At 40.3% G+C, this 16,893-nt stretch overlaps 1 protein-coding gene across 1 annotated transcript in view; it reads left to right on the forward strand.

Moving 5' to 3' along the window:
* LOC137294559 (dynein axonemal heavy chain 6-like) overlaps window positions 1-16,893 on the forward strand; it is a 75,887-nt gene that overhangs the window by 41,184 nt on the left and 17,810 nt on the right. The window contains exons 41-65 of the mRNA XM_067825604.1: window positions 78-263; window positions 425-547; window positions 2,130-2,385; window positions 2,929-3,085; window positions 3,588-3,820; window positions 4,126-4,401; window positions 4,613-4,965; window positions 5,182-5,310; window positions 5,579-5,667; window positions 6,373-6,592; window positions 8,238-8,408; window positions 8,863-9,030; window positions 9,472-9,561; window positions 10,273-10,470; window positions 10,913-11,278; window positions 11,590-11,771; window positions 12,494-12,602; window positions 12,976-13,101; window positions 13,208-13,302; window positions 13,435-13,594; window positions 13,828-13,959; window positions 14,741-14,836; window positions 15,229-15,369; window positions 16,321-16,536; window positions 16,652-16,770. Coding sequence (XP_067681705.1) covers window positions 78-263; window positions 425-547; window positions 2,130-2,385; window positions 2,929-3,085; window positions 3,588-3,820; window positions 4,126-4,401; window positions 4,613-4,965; window positions 5,182-5,310; window positions 5,579-5,667; window positions 6,373-6,592; window positions 8,238-8,408; window positions 8,863-9,030; window positions 9,472-9,561; window positions 10,273-10,470; window positions 10,913-11,278; window positions 11,590-11,771; window positions 12,494-12,602; window positions 12,976-13,101; window positions 13,208-13,302; window positions 13,435-13,594; window positions 13,828-13,959; window positions 14,741-14,836; window positions 15,229-15,369; window positions 16,321-16,536; window positions 16,652-16,770 — 4,391 coding nt within the window. The remainder of the gene's footprint in view (window positions 1-77; window positions 264-424; window positions 548-2,129; window positions 2,386-2,928; window positions 3,086-3,587; window positions 3,821-4,125; window positions 4,402-4,612; window positions 4,966-5,181; window positions 5,311-5,578; window positions 5,668-6,372; window positions 6,593-8,237; window positions 8,409-8,862; window positions 9,031-9,471; window positions 9,562-10,272; window positions 10,471-10,912; window positions 11,279-11,589; window positions 11,772-12,493; window positions 12,603-12,975; window positions 13,102-13,207; window positions 13,303-13,434; window positions 13,595-13,827; window positions 13,960-14,740; window positions 14,837-15,228; window positions 15,370-16,320; window positions 16,537-16,651; window positions 16,771-16,893) is intronic.

The raw sequence follows: 16,893 nt of genomic DNA on the forward strand, positions 1-16,893 counted from the left end.
AAAAGTTTGATCGTATTGAGATTCCTGTTCCTGATTTAACTGTTCATGATCTGTATCTGTGGAATATTTGCTTCTAGACAAGCTACAGATCTGACGCCTCCAGCCAGGCTGGGGATGCTGATGCATCCACAATAGTGACAGAGGATGGTGACAGGAAGGACCTGTCTGATGGAGCTGTGACAGAGTGGCAGTGGTTGGTGTTAGATGGGCCTGTAGACACACTGTGGGTGGAAAATCTAAACACAGTACTTGATGACTCCAAGGTGGGTGTAGATGGGAGAGTTAGACGGTCAGCTATTTATGCTTCAGTGTTTGAGGAAGGCTAGATCTAGATAATCGTCATGACACAGTAATAAGTACATTTGTACTAGTTAGCTCAATTTATGTTTGCACCATCCCTTCACACTTCACCTCTTCACAACAGGTTCTGTGTCTGGCAAGCGGCGAGCGTATCAGCCTGACACCAGGGATGAGGATTCTGTTTGAGGTGGACAATCTGTCCCAAGCCAGTCCGGCCACCATCAGTAGATGTGCCATGGTATACATGGTGAGTAGCTCTCATAGTATATACTCATATGTCCCCATTTGGATTTTGGCTGTGTAGACTGCCTGTAGCCTATACTTGTCATGTGATTGCTTGTCATAATATTTCCGAAGCATGGGATATTGCTCATAGTATCAGTCACTAGTTTGTCCGACTTAGAGTGCAAATGTTTAATTTCTCCTGGAATATCTGCTTTTCAACGAAAGAACACACAGCAAATCTAAATGTTGTTCATAAAGAGTAAATCAGAGCCAAATTGAATTTCATTGGAACTGACACTGGTTCTAAACTACTGTCAGAAATAGACAGAAACTAATTTTAAGGTGTTACTCTGTATCCCTAATATTTAAACAATTGCAAACTGCATGTGTTGAAATAATCCACATTGGCCTAGTTGGACATTCAGTGGGATGTGTAATTGGATATCCAGAAAAGCATGTTTACTTGTAAAACGTAAAAAATATGAATAGCTGCTGAATAGATCAGGCTACAGATGGTAGTTAGGTTGGCCAGTTGGGAATGACGATAGACTGTGGCCTAACCTGGCATGACATGCATGTGCTGCCTCCTGGCACAAGGGGTCGAATATTATATACTTTTTCATGTTTATTGAGAATGTCTCATCTTTTCATTGTCATCTTATATGTCTTTCATAACATTTATGTTGAGATATCTAAATGAATATGATACCAGTAGAAAAGCTTAAATCAACCATCACATCAAATGTTTCAAAATATATAGATGGCAAGACCACCCCAAGATCGACAGGTCTGGATACTATTTGTAAATTGCTATAACATGCTGTTTACTTCCCCCCAGTTCAATTCCCCTAAAGGATTATCTTATCTTACCCTCTTACCTCTTTTCTTTTGACAGTGATAGTGAGACTCTATGGTAGCTACATGCTTAATGGTTTCAGTATTAATGTTATTATTTTTTCCATCAGTTATTGTTTATAATAAAGCCAAGCCTAATTTCAAATTTGGCATTTAGAAAGTGTCCATTGAAATCCAATATCATGGCACTCAAATTTGCATAAAGCCATGGTCTGTTCTGAATAAATCACATTGGTTATTTCTGCACTAATTTCACTCAGCAAAGTCACTTTTCTATCTTTCGTATCTCCCTACCGCTGCAGTGTAGTTCGGCTTTCACATATAAACTACATAGACTGTAGATATAAATGTGAAAAACAGGCATTTTTTTTTTATTTCTGACAGTGCTATAGAGCAGAAGGGGCTGCAATAAGATTATTGTCAGCCTGGGAGAATTAGGAGGTCGCAATGGATGAACTTGGTTATTGCACATGTGATTCTGCCTAAATGGCCCCAAGTGATGCTGACACTGTGAATGACTGCTTTGCTTTGCATGAAACTGATCTTTCTCATGCTAGAGCATGTGCACTCCATATGTTCATTCTTTTTAATGGAAGTACTAAGAAAGTATATGCACAGATATAGAATGTATCCAGTGTAAATTTAATGATTTATTCTTCCTTCAAGTAACTAGCTGCCCTGCGAAGAGAAAATTAGACATGCTTGCATATATTCCTACATGAATACATGGCTGTTCTATGATACTTCAGGATCCTGTTGACCTGGGCTGGAAACCCTTTGTCAAGACCTGGCTCCAGCGTCTGCCCCGCGAGTTGCCGGAGAGTGGAAGGAGTCACTTGCAGGCCCTCTTTGAACACAGTGTAGAGAAGGGGCTATCATTCCTCCGCAAGTACAAGCGTTTCCAGGTTCTGGCCACGCCCGAACTCAGCCTTATCTCCTGTATCTGTAACATCCTCTCTGCCTACCTGGACTTCATGAGCAAGCATGGAGGATTTGGTAATCCAGGTGAGACTTCAGATATGGAGGATCATTTGTTAGATCTGGTATGTGTGCAGTAAAATATATCTTTAGAACATCGTGACATTAAGAAATATGTTTGCTGCTTTTGGAATGTCTACTGTAGACATGCTGCTTGCAGTTTATTTCAGGATTGGATGTGATTACTATTAGCTCTGGTAACTATTGTATGCATGTGATCAAGAAATGAAATGAAAATCCTTAATTCACAGTTTGTATTTCATTATTCCTAATCACACAGAAATTTTAGAAATTAATGATGATAACATGTTATGAGGGATTTGTGTGTAACTAGATCCATGCTGATTTGTCAGCATGAATATTTTATGTCTTACTTTCAGTCTTTAAAACTGTGATGCTTATTTATTAATATGTGCAGATTCTCCACACTGTACTTCATGCATGAAATGTACCTTTGTCCATGTAGCCTGAAGGGATAAACTGAGCTTTAAATGTTTAAAAAAGCGCCACAAGATTCATATAGAGTCAGTAGCATTATTTCAAACTTAGAGCATAAAGAGTGTTTTGCAGACAAGGAAGAGCCACGCCCACCCAGCCAGGAGAGTAGGGTGTCAAGTCGCAGTTCCTCACGGGGGCAGGGTAGCCGCGCATCAAGAAGCAAACGTAAAACCAAACGTTCTGTCAAGGTGAAGGAAGATGTGAATAGTACAGATGATGGTGTCAACAGGTGAGTGATCTGGAGTGACCTGGCAGAACATACATCCCTGGCTAAACATACTCTCCCAACACTTTTCAATATGCTGTGCTCCAGATGACTAGTTAAAATAAACTTTGATTAAAAGCTTATAAGCAGATCTAGGAATTTTCACAGGGGTGGGGAATTCAGGGGGTTATCTGAATTCAGATTTGCGGAATTTTTAACAATCAAGTTTTGCAAAACACAACTTGAAAACAATGTATTGAAAGTAAACTGTTTATTGCCTGCTTGCTAAACTTGAGGTGTATGGTCATCATCAATACTTGATAGATGTTGATGCACCGTCCCTCAGTCAGTGTGTCATCATGTATAGATAGTTCCACCTTTTGCTAGAACTTGTATGTTCACCAAGAGGCTGCATGTACTGCAGAATGATCGTAAAGAGCACTTCAAGCAAACCTTGGACACCTTGGTGAATTTATACTCACCTATTTCTCAATGTCTGATGTTTGTCATGAATGTCTGGTTCCAGTTCCAAGCAGTTTTACCTGCAGAAGAGTCCCGGTCAGCTGCTGAACCTCCTGGGAAAACTGTTTGTCTTTTGCTTCACGTGGGGTGTGGGCGGCACACTGCGGAGACAGGAGGACAGCGATGAGGATGACACGGTCAACAGACGGGGTGCAGACAAGGTGGACAAAGACATCAACATCTGTAATGAGTTTGACAACTTCATGAGAGAACTTTTTGAGATTGAACCTCCTTTGGGTGAGTCTGAAAGTTTCCATACATTTAGCATCCTGTCTAGTTGGCGTCAAATTGACCAATTTCAATTTATGTATTTTTTAATGTTTGTGCTATTTAATAAAAGCAAACCATTGTACTAAAACATCTGTGGTGTCATGGGAGTAGTTCGAGAGATGTTCTGTTATTTGCTACAAGAAGACATTCATCTTCTCAGTTTTGGGATTAACCATGAAGCTGTTAATTTCAGCATCATGATCTGTGTGATTGCCTTCTTAGATTTCCTTATTTAAATATTTTCCTACATGTTGCTTTTCTCCATTCCACAGGTGTACGACTTCCTGCTGGAAATAGAAGTGTGTTCAGCTATTTCCTGGACATGGAGTCAGGAAACTTTGTGGCATGGGATGCTCTCATCCCATCAACTCGCTCCCTCATAGAGAAGGGTGCTGTCATCACCATTGGAGAAACCATGGGAATCCAAACTGACCACAAGAAGTCACATGAGCCCAAGGAGGCAGAGATTGTGTCCACAGTGGACATTGTCCGCTTCTCCTTTTTGACCGGCCTCCTGTTGACCAGCAAACATCCTGTATTGCTCACAGGTAGGTCAAAACATGTGTCTCATTTGTCAACTTTATCTAAAGCAGCATCCATGAGCGTATGGTTTCACAGAGGAAGGAACATAAAAGACATGGACTACTTTGACATGTCTTGCTTTTAACTCTGTAAATGAAAGTCTCTAAGAAGCAGCATTAATCTCTAATACTTCATTTGTATGTTTTCTTTTATGTGATGTTTTTTCTCCTTCCTAAGGTGATTCTGGTGTGGGCAAGTCAGCCATCATAGACTATATGTTGAAACGACTGGAGAAAGATGGTGGCACCTCATTTAAGAACGGCACCATCCTTGGAAGTGTCCTCAACTACTCTGAGAAGAACAGTTCACTGCTAGAGAACATCAGTTCACTGACCAAGTTTGGTGAAGACGATGATGGTAAGAGTATGGAAACATTGCTGGGATCAACCAAACCCAAGATTAGTACTGACATCCTGAGCACCACGGTGCAGTTCAGTGCTCAGACCAGCTCAGCCAGGCTACAGGCACAGATAATGCACAAGCTCATCAAGAAGGGGAGAGAATCCATGGGAGCACCCAAAGGAAGGAAGGTTTGTTGGGCAACATTTGTTTTGTTCATGGATTCACAGACTGAATGACTTTGAATAATGTTGATGCTGTTGTTAGTAAGGTATGCAAGTATGATCTGATTTTCATCTGTTTCTTCAAATCTTTTTTGAAAAAAAGAGTTGGTAACTGAAATCTTCAGAAAATTAACCATCATCTCTGAGTCATGTTTTCAAAGGCAACATGAATGTTTTGTTCAGGTGATTGTCTTTGTGGATGATCTGAACATGCCAGCACCAGAGGAGTATGGCGCCCAGCCTCCCCTGGAGCTGCTCCGCCAGTTCCTGGAGAGTGGGGGATTCTACGACACCAAAAAACTCACATGGAAGGTAGGCCACTAGAAACATAGTTATAGCAACTGCAAAGTTCAACAGTGGGTTGTCTTTGTGTACCTTACCCAGCTCAGATGCTACAAGGTAAAGAGTCATATTACTGATTTATCCTTCAGGGATCCCAAATCGCTGTCATGTTTTATGTGATGGTGCTCTCCATATCAGTGATTTGAGTGTATCATTGGGATGTTATCTGTTTACAAGATAGTCCTGAGTGGCAACATCCACCCAGATTATATGATGACAAGCAAATGCTTTGTTTCAGGACATCCTTGATGTGACGTTGGTGGCTGCATGTGGTCCTCCTGGAGGTGGTCGGAACCCCACCAGTCCACGTCTGCTCAAACACTTCTGGTGGGTGTTCAGTTTGCACATACTTGTACACAGATAGATATTTGTCAGGTCTTACTGTCACCTCTGCTTCATCACCTTAAGCCACAAAACTTTATCATCAATGTTGTCTGTGTGAGAATGAAGAAATGTTATTGTTGTTGTCAGGAAAGGATAAGGTTCAAATTAATTCATTCCATATTGCAGATATCTGTAGATCTCTGAACGTCTGGACATGTTAGATTATTAAAATTCATTCAGGGTCAGAGTCTCTCCAGTTTGGATGTAACTTTTTATTTGTCATCTCATGAATCAAATTATTCTATTGATAATGTAACTTGGCAAGTTAAACTATCATCATTTTCATTGTTTTGTTGCTATTGCTTGATAAACAAATGCAGGATGTAACTTTGATCAGTGTGGGTCCACATACCTTCACAGGAACAAATTCCTGAAAATAATGTAATCCACATAATAGAGTTACACTGGCTAGTAATTTTTATATCTAGCTAACCCACCTAGTAATATTTGAAGACTATATCACACACTGACAGAATCAATCACTACTGTCTATAGTCTGCAGCTGCATGGATGCTAATTTTTCACATTTTAGTCTGTCATTGTACGATCAGGATCTGTTGTCTGTTACAGTGCATCCCTAGCTGTAATTGTTGTAGTCATGCATGAGTTGTCCTACTTTGCACATTTGCACTGTATGTCTGTCTGTAGTATCCTGGCACTGCCAACGCCATCAACACGCTCACTGCAACACATCTACCAAGTTCAGCTGGGGCGCTTCCTCCAGGATGGAGAGTTCATGCCCGAGGTCACTGATTGCTTGTTTCCGCTTGTCTCGGCCAGCATCGCTGTCTACTACCGCATGTGCAGCAGCATGTTGCCTACGCCCACCAAGTCACACTACACATTCAATATCCGGGATCTCTCCAAGGTATGCTTACAGCTTTGGTATGAATTGTGAAAGTCCATCCATCCGTCCGTAGTCATTTTGTTTCCAGAGCATAACTCAGAAACTGTTCAATATTTTTAGACCAAACTTGATAGATATAGTAATCTCAGCCTATGGTTGTGCCTTTCACTATTTACAGATTTTTGGCATTTATATTTTTTTAGTTTTTTCATGGAACATTTTGGTGTTAGTCTTATGGTGGGATGGGCTTCGTTTCCGGAGGAGAACTCAAAAACCAATATTTTTCTGCAAAACTTAGTAGATATATCAGTCAGAAGCTGAGGTGGTGCCTTTTGCTATGTACAGGTTTTTGTGATTTATTATTTTCTTGGTTTCCATGGAAACATTTTGGACATAGTCTCAAAATGGAGGGATGGGCTTTGGTATTTACAGGTTTTTGTGATTTATTCTTTTTTTGGTTTCCATGGAAATGCTTTGGACTTAGTCTCAAAATGGAGGGATGGGCTTCGTTTCCAGAGCAGAACTAAAAAACCATTCAATATTTTTCTACAAAACTTGGTAGATATATCAATTGGTACCTAAAGTGGTGCCTTTTGCTACTTACAGGTTTTTGTGATTTATTATTTCATCGGTTTCCATGGAAACGTTTCAGACTTACTCTCAAAAGTGAGATGAGTGTTCTGTTTCCGGAGCAGAACTCAAAAACTCCTTAATATCTGTCAGTGTTACATGGTAGATATGTGTGGCAGACCCAAAAGTGGTGCCTTATGCTATGTACAGTTTTTCATAATGTATTATTTTCTCAGTTCCATGAACACGTCGCTGACTTCGTTTCCGGAGCACAACTCGAAAACCATTTCATATCTTTCAAAAGATCTTGGCAGATATACGAGACAAATCTTGAAATGGTGACTTTTTTTATTAAAGATATATGGCATTTATATTTTGCATGAATTCCATGGGAACAATTCAGTCTTGATCTAAAAACACAATAAGTAACTGTCAGATGATTTGTCCTTTCAAATATGTCGGGGCCGGGAGGATATGTCATCTTCTGATGACTCTTGTTTATTTTAGTTTTGCAATCTGGAATATTCTTAGGAAGATTACTGTAGTACTTTAGAACATTGAAACAAATGTTGTGCACTGATTAATTGTTTAGGAGATCATACACTGAAACCTCATTTGTAAGAACCCTGTTAATCTGGACACTCATCTTCTGGGTGATTTCTGCTGGGAGCTGTTAGATGAATGTTATTCAAAGCAATGAGAATACTTTGATTTACCGTCAGATTTGATGAATGTCATTTCACAATTACTTTAGATAATATTTCAGTTGTAAATTTATTTTAAAAATGACCCTTTGATATTTGACAGTTTCTGAATTATTATTCCATGAATAGTGTTGTGTTTTACGATCATGCATATGTTCATTACAGATGTTTGTCAACATTATTTGCACTAATAACTGACTATGCCAGCTCAGACATAGATGTAACTATTGTTTCAATTTGTCCACAAAATGGAACTGAAGAAATGATTGAAAATGTAAAGTCATAAAACATATTTGTCTCCTTCAAGCAAGACAGGCTTCATATTTTAAGGACTAGTCAAGGGTTTACCTTAGCCTTTAGACCAGGTTTCTAAACCAAAACTTCCTCCTCAGGTAATTCAGGGACTGTTGCAAGCCCATGAGTCAGTGATTGTGGGTAAGGAGAACTGTGCCCAGCTCCTGGCCCACGAAGCCACCAGGGTGTTCCATGACCGACTAGTCAGCAACGACGACCGACTTATATTCTTCCAGATTCTGTCCGACAACATGCATGATTACTTCAAGGTTAGAATGAACATGGATGCTTTGATATCACAATGATTCTTGAATTCACAGTAAGCACAATTGTTCAGACAATCTGGATGTACATAATGGCCAGTTAAAACACATTATTTCCTTGATGTAGAACTGAAAGTACATTACATTCTTCTGTTTACTCTGTTTTGTTAGAAAGTACAGCTACGCTATTGAAACAAGCTAGTTTTCCTCCTAATGTTGTAAGGATGCTGTATGAGTGTAGTACATGGTGTCTCCTTATGCTATTTCTGTTAAAGCTAGATGATTTACAAGCTTTGCTTCTGATGTTGTAGTGGTTTCTTAAACTGAATACATGTATTATAATGTTCTTTGGTGGTACATGAAAACAGCCTTGGTTTACGTAACGAGATTGCTTGTAATACTGTGTCTACAAACTCAAAGTATTGTGTCTTGTACTTCACTGTGCTAAATCTTCCTACAGGTGACCTGGACAGCAGAAAAGCTGATGACCGACTCAGTCCTGTTTGGGGATTTCTCTGACATGGATGATGGGACTGTGCAGAGGATATACAAACCCCTCACTGACCGGGTCAAGCTGACCAGGGTACTGGAGGAGCAGTACATGACTCTCAATTCCGGCAACACTAAGGTGAGAAATTTAGTAGTAATATTTTAGATTTGTTAGGGTATAAATCACTAATACAAACATCAGGAAAATATTAGACATTCAACCACTTCCAAACTTAGGCCAAAAGTTGTTAAAATGTGGCATTCCATTTGCTTTTATGCATGTTTTTATTCATCTGCAGTATTCAACAAATGTTTGTACATTGCTTGTACAGCTTGACCAGTATATTATTTCAGAAATACTTTTTAAAGCCTCCATACAATACATGTACTTAGCACAGCTGTTGTGTCATTGCTTGCTTTCATGATACACAGTTTTCAGGGCCATTTACATCAGTTAGTTCATGAATAACACAATTTTCAAAACGCCTGCTTGTACTTTCAAGTAGATCATGTGAAAAAGTTCCAATGAAGTTTACATTATGGGGTGTTTATTGGTGTTAACAGCTATATTTGTTTGTAGGCTTCCAAACTTGTGTTCTTCAAAGATGCAGTGGAACATATTGTCCGAGCTGCCAGGGTATTCCGACAACCAGGAGGCCATCTCCTACTGGTGAGTCAGGGACACTCTTTCGGAACAGAAACAGACCCTGGGTACATTTATCAATAGCACTACAGCTGCAGGATGGGCGTTTTCAGTGGTGGACAAACAGGTTCCTCCACTGGCTTTGAGTATGCTCACACACTGTAAAGTCAATCATGGCTGTGAAGGTTGGAGCGGGAAAAAGAAATGTCTTAATAAACATATTGCAATACTTTGTGTTTGAGTTGAACACAGACTTAGCAATGTTTTAGTGCAATGCAGTGGTAAACCAGGGTGTATTTCTGCATTACAGGTTATTCTAAGATGATTTGGTGAAAGATCAAAGGCGCTGACAGTACTATATCAGATGATAATGTTTGCATTACTGTGCCATTCTTGTCTGCCCCCTCATAACTGAACACGTTTACATTACGTCACAATGGAAAATTGCAATGCATGTCAGTTGTCGTCACCTCGAACAGCCTCGAACAGTAAACTACTCTGTAGTACCCAGTTTCTAGGTTTGCACTTGCAACACTTAGCTAGCATCACTGGTGGAAACATTACACAAGAGTTCTCATGCTTTCATTATAAGAATTCAGGGCCAAAGTGTTTTTTATTACATTGAACAAGGTGGTTGAGCAAATTATTCTTAAGTCAAGGTACATTTCTGCAGATTGCTATTCAACAACCTCTCCAATCAAGTCACAATAACTACCACATGTGTGTGTTCCCCTGCAGGTGGGTCTGGATGGGACGGGAAAATCCACCATCATCCATCTGGCCAGCCACATCGCCAACTGTGAGTTGTTCCGCCTGTCTCTACACAAGACTTACAGCATCCCAGAGTTTCGGGATGACCTCAAGAAGGTGTTCCTCAAGAGCGGTGTAAAGGGCATTAACACAGCCTTCCTGCTGACTGATTCAGACATTGTCAAGGTAGTTGATGCCAGACTATAACTGATACTTTAGTGTTTTCTTAGCTGCAGTAAATTATTCACTCATCCCTTTACATTTTGATGTCAGGTAGTAGACATGTCATTACTGTGACCTTCATAAATATCTCCTAATGGTTCAAAAGATTTCCAATTGAGAACAAATTGTAAAATATTTGTTAAATCCATTTCCAATCATTCCTTTACTCAGTACCTCAATACATCACTGCATGAAAAGAGAACTATTAAAAAGATTAAAATATCAAAAACATGCAGGTTTGAAAAATAATGAATGATGAAACAAGACTGCTGCAAGTTTATGATTCTTTAGGTTTGCGTTTATTTACCTGTCTGTGTACCAGGATATTTTGCACAGTAATGAGGAAAAACTTTAAAATGGTCTGTTTCTCAATATCATAAATTTAGTCAACTACATACATCACCAGGAAACATTTCTAGAAGACATCAACTGCATCCTGAACTCAGGCGAGGTGCCGGACCTGTTTGACAACGAGGAACTGGACGGTATCAACATGGACCTAAAGGGGGCAGCAGCTGAAGCTGACATCCCCGACACCCGCTCAGCTGTGTACCAGTTCTTCATCTCGAGAGTGAGACGGAACCTCCATGTTGTCCTCACTATGAGTCCGGCAGGTGGAATATTCCGACAACGGTGCCGCATGAATCCTGCCTTGATCAACTGCTGCACCATTGACTGGTATGATGAGTGGACAGATGAAGCCATGCTCAGTGTGGCCCAGGTCTTCTTCCAGGACACTGAATTCATCGCTAACCCCAAGTATGATCTGGAGGTGAGGATGATATTCAGACTAATATTGATAATTTTGTATTTACATATAACATCTATGTATGGAACATCTATTACCAAATGTGTCAGTTATTGAAAAACATCATTTTCACATCTGCTACAGCGATTAATGTAGTCATAGACTGTTTTTCTGTGAAAACAGGGGTGAGGGGTAGCCTAGTTGTTGAGGCAATCGCTCATCACACCAAAGACCCAGGTTCGATTCCCCACATGAGCACAATGTATGAAGCCTATTCTGGTGTCCACCACTATGATATTGCTGGTATATTGCATATTTCACAATGATGGCTGCAGGTTCTACAGGAGCGTGTGGCGGAGACATGTGTGGAGATACACAGGAGCATCACGGACAAGGCGGCACAGTACTGGCGGGAGATGAGGAGGCACTACTACTCCACACCCAGCAGCTACATGGAACTTATCAGGCTGTACTCCAAGATGCTCAGGGACAACAAGAGGGAGTTCATGAATAACAGGTTGGTTGCATAACATCAGAGTGGTAAGACAACAAGAGGGAGTTCATGAATAACAGGTTGGTTGCATAACAGCAGGGTGGTAACACAACAAGAGGGAGTTCATGAATAACAGGTTTGTTGCATAACAGCAGGGTGGTAACACAACAAGAGGGAGTTCATGAATAACAGGCTGGTTGCATAACAGCAGGGTGGTAACACAACAAGAGGGAGTTCATGAATAACAGGTTGGTTGCATAACAGCAGGGTGGTAACACAACAAGAGGGAGTTCATGAATAACAGGTTTGTTGCATAACAGCAGGGTGGTAACACAACAAGAGGGAGTTCATGAATAACAGGCTGGTTGCATAACAGCAGGGTGGTAACACAACAAGAGGGAGTTCATGAATAACAGGCTGGTTGCATAACATCAGAGTGGTAAGACAACAAGAGGGAGTTCATGAATAACAGGCTGGTTGCATAACAAAAGGGTTGTAACACAACAAGAGGGAGTTCATGAATAACAGGTTTGTTGCATAACAGCAGGCTGGTAAGACAACAAGAGGGAGTTCTCGAATAACAGGTTGGTTGCCTACCAGCAGGCTGGTAAGACAACAAGAGGGTTTTAATAAAAACTAATTTGGTTAGGCAAATAACAGTACATGAAAGAATTTCCTGGTTTTCAAATCATTTGGACCACGGACACCTTCTAGCCTAAACTGTGACAATGTTTTTTCTATGCCAGAGATCGACTCCAGATCGGCTTGTTCAAACTGTCCGAGGCCAACTCACTTGTAGGAGTGATGCAGGAGGAGCTTGTTTCACTGGGACCAAAGATTGAGGAGAAGGCCAGGGTGAGGATCACATACCATGGAGTTGGTTTTACACGGGAAAAATGAGAACAATAAAAGCAAACTTTGGTCCTATTGTTGACTATTGTTATTAGAAATATTGACTGAATGCTGTATTTTAACCCTCAGTGTGGGTAAGGATAAGGGCCCTCTTGTCAGTATATGCAAGTACCACTAACAAGATTGTGTAATGGTGTATCATCTTGGTCAGTATGGTATTTATCCTTAAAATGCCCTTCCCCTAAATCACATACACAGATGATATGAATTAAAGAATTTCATGCCTTGTGTATGTTGATCCAAGATGTACATAATGAATTATGTCGTTACCTAGTGACATAGTCCTCTGTAGTCATTGTTCCAACCCTGACTGCAGGACACAGAGGTGCTGCTGAAGCAGCTGGAGAAGGACCAGGATGCCGTGGAGCAGGTGCAGCAGATTGTAGAGGAGGAAGAGGTCATCATGAAGAAGGAGACACAGATTGTACAGGATTATGCTGATGTAGGTACAACATGAGTGTCCATGTCTAATCTGGAGATCAGATCTAACAATCTGGAGAATGTTTATCCTTTTCGTGGTTAATGTGGTTAATGGTTTTTGATTTTAGGAATGCCAGCAAGACCTTGCCTCTGTTCTGCCAGCATTACAAGCAGCCATCAGCTCCCTGGAAACTTTGGACAAAGCATCAGTTGCAGAAATCAGGTAAGGTAACTTGGAACAAAGGAATTTACATGACTTTCCAAGTAAATCACAAGCAATAACGATATGTTTAAAATTCTTCTGCTGATGGAGACTATTATGATATGTTTGTGACACCTCCCTGTTGCTGTCCAGGGTGTATTCAAGTCCCCCACTGCTGGTAGAGACGGTCATGAATGCAGTCTGTGTGCTCTTCCAGAAGAAACCAGACTGGTCAACTGCCAAGCAAATGCTTGGAGATCCAAACTTCCTGAAGAAACTCCTTCAGTTTGACAAAAATAGCCTTCCTGATAAGGTAAGACATACCAGCAGACTGCTGTGAAAGTCTTGAAAGTAATCATTTTGTTTTGCTTCACTTTGTCATTTGATAGCTATTCACAGTTTCAAATGTATTTTCTATCCAGAAAAATTCACCAGCTACTTGACTTTTTGACTAGGTTCATGTCTTAAGGTCAATATCTGAGTCAACAGCACTTTGTCAAGGTCATGTAAGACAGTGTATGATGTTGTGATGCTGATCTGCTCCAGGTGTTCACAAAGCTGAGGAAGTACTCCAAGAAGCCCGATTTCAATGCTGACACTATAGGAAAGGTGTCTAAAGCCTGTCGCTCAATTTGTGAGTGGGTCCTTGCCCTGGAGCACTACAATGAAGTTTACAAGGTCAGTTGAGTGTTTATGCAATCTGTGATTAATTTTTCTGATTGTCATTCTCTTTTCTTTCAAAACATTACACCAGTACCAATATCAAGCATGTAATCAGCAACTCTATAGTAAATTGTGGTGTATTTTGTAGTACAACACAGAGATGCCAACCTCTACAATTTTGTCGTAGTCGCTACGAATTTTAACTTCAAATTACGCCAATACGATTCCACTAGAAATCCTATGAAATTTGAATAAAATGCATTAAAATTTGGATATATAAACAAAAACATGTATTTTCAATGATGAAATACATTTTCGGACTTCACGTACCTTCCATTCATCAACTTTAATGACATATTTGAACTGGAATGATTGCAAGTAACAAACATAATTTTTGGAGAAGCTGATTTCAGTACCTTTGCGATTTCACACATTTAGTTCCGGCGGAAGTAATTTAGCCATGTTACCATAATGTTGTTCATTTTTTCTCAGAATCCATCATGATTTTGTTTATTTAGTTAACTACTAATTTTATGGTCAAACTACTGGTCCTACAGTATAAAAAGGGACAACTCACTACCCTCTCAAGCATCATCCATGACACATTTAGTCACCTTAAATCACCTTTAATTATGTCATGTCATTCTTCTTTGTTCTGATTTATAGCATTGCTGCTAAATATAACCTATTCAGACTCACAGCTGACAGAAAATGACCAAGAATGTCATGTAGAGGTGATCTTTTTATTTCACAATTATATCTTCTGTCCATGCTTCTTATTGTCATTGTTTTACAGATGGTGAAACCCAAACAGAAGAGAGTGGAGGAGGCTAAGGAGGCTCTCAAGCTAGCTCAGGATGGCCTTGCTCAGAAACAGGCTAGTCTTAAGAAGGTGGGCATTGTTCAACATTTAAGAAACCAGCGAAAAATATGTCTAAGAGCACAAACTGCTTACAGTATACAACCATTCTGTTTAAATCATCTCCCCAACCTTGATTATACTAAGTATTGTTTGTTTGATGTGTTTTATTCCGTCTGATAACTCCTGATGCCAGTATGCATATAGAGTACAGAGTATATATGGCCCAGGTGTCTGTCATAAGAACGTGCTGTTTAGAGTTGCTTCCCTTAGCCATAGCTGTGTTTGTTGATTCATCCAAACTGGTAAGTATCTTGAGATCAGCATCATTTTTGTTTATCCTCCAACATGAGGCTGATATGCTATTGTGTAAAATACTACTCCAAGTTGCATCAATGAAACTACTGCTGTGATGTGTGAGTCAGATTGAGGATCACCTGAAGATGATCCAACAGCAGTACCAGGACAGTGTCAACCAGCGAGAGGCTCTGAAAGAACGCAAGAAGACCACAGCTCTACGTCTGGAGCGGGCCTCGGTGCTTGTCTCGGCTTTGGCTGACGAAAAGGTACCTGAGTTAGACTTCATTGTTTTGTCCTATGACAGTCTTTAATGTGATTAGATGGGTTAAGAGAATATTCTTGTTTGCAGTGACTATGTTCTACTAACTATTCCTTCTCCAAGCATTGTTCTAGCTGTTCCTCCTCTAAGCTCCACTAATATTACCTCCTCCAAGCATCTACTAACTTGTTCCTTCTCAAAGTGTTCTATTAACTGTTGGCCCCCAAGCATTGTACTAACTGCTTCTCACCCAAGTATTGAACTAACTGTTGTTCCTCTAAGTGTTCCACTAATTGCTTGACGCCTATTATGTTTCAAAGTTTGTCTATACCCATGCCCTTGAGTTTTATCAGAGTGGTACACATCTGAGACTTTATCACTTCAGGATTTGTTCCATTTAGCTGAAATACTGTGATATAATAGAAACAGTGTCCATACCAGTGTTGAAATCAGTCTGACATATCCTTCTGAAGGCAATGAACTAATCCAGCTTCTCCAGATGTTGTACTATTTCCTTCCTGCTGTTCCAGATGTTGTACTGCTTTCCTTCTACTTCTTCAGATGTTGTGCTATTTCCCTTTAATTCACCAGATGTACTGTTTCCCTTCTACTTCTCCAGATATAGACTATTTCCCTTCTGCTGCTCCAGATGTTGTACTATTTCCCTTCTACTTCTCCAGGTGTTGTACTCTTTCCCTTTTACTTCTCCAGGTGTTGTACTGTTTACCTTCTACTTTTCCAGGTGTTGTACTGTTTCCCTTTAATTCTCCAGGTGTTGTACTGTTTACCTTCTACTTCTCCAGGCGTTGTACCGTTTCCCTTTTACTTCTCCAGATGTTGTACTATTTACCTTCTACTTCTCCAGATGTTGTACCATTTCCCTTTTACTTCTCCAGATGTTGTACTGTTTACCTTCTACTTCTCCAGATGTTGTACTATTTCCCTTCTGCTGCTCCAGGTGCGATGGGCAGACTCAGTGAAGGTCCTGGACTTCAAGCTGCAGGGTCTGGTGGGGGATACCCTAATGGCTGCTGCAGGAGTTGCCTACCTTGGTGCCTTTACTGCTCGCTACCGCCGAGATCTCACTACAGTCTGGTTAAAAATGTGTGCCGACCGAGATATCCCCATCTCACAGAAGTTTGATCTTGTCAAGAGCATGGTGGATGCAAATATGGTGAGAAATACATATATATATATGAGTAATGTTGAGTTATTGTTAGTTGTCAGCAATTTGATTTTTAGTGTCTTGCATTTAGGATTTTGCTGAGATTTTAATTGTTTGTTTGCAGATTTTGAAATGGCACAATGGTGGTCTGCCGAGGGATACCCACTCAACGGAGAATGCTGTGTTTGTGAAGAAAGCCAGGAAATGGCCACTACTCATTGACCCACAGGGTCAAGCAGTCAAGTAAGTGGAATAGCAGCAGCATGTATGTAGCAGTTGAAGTCAGGTATGATCTGTAATGTTTACCTGGATCTGGTGGGCAGCCTCATTGTTAAAGCATTTCCCTGTCACACAGGATGCCAGGAT

This window comes from Haliotis asinina, chromosome 8 (genome assembly GCF_037392515.1).
Source record: "Haliotis asinina isolate JCU_RB_2024 chromosome 8, JCU_Hal_asi_v2, whole genome shotgun sequence".
NCBI classification, from domain to species: domain Eukaryota; kingdom Metazoa; phylum Mollusca; class Gastropoda; order Lepetellida; family Haliotidae; genus Haliotis; species Haliotis asinina.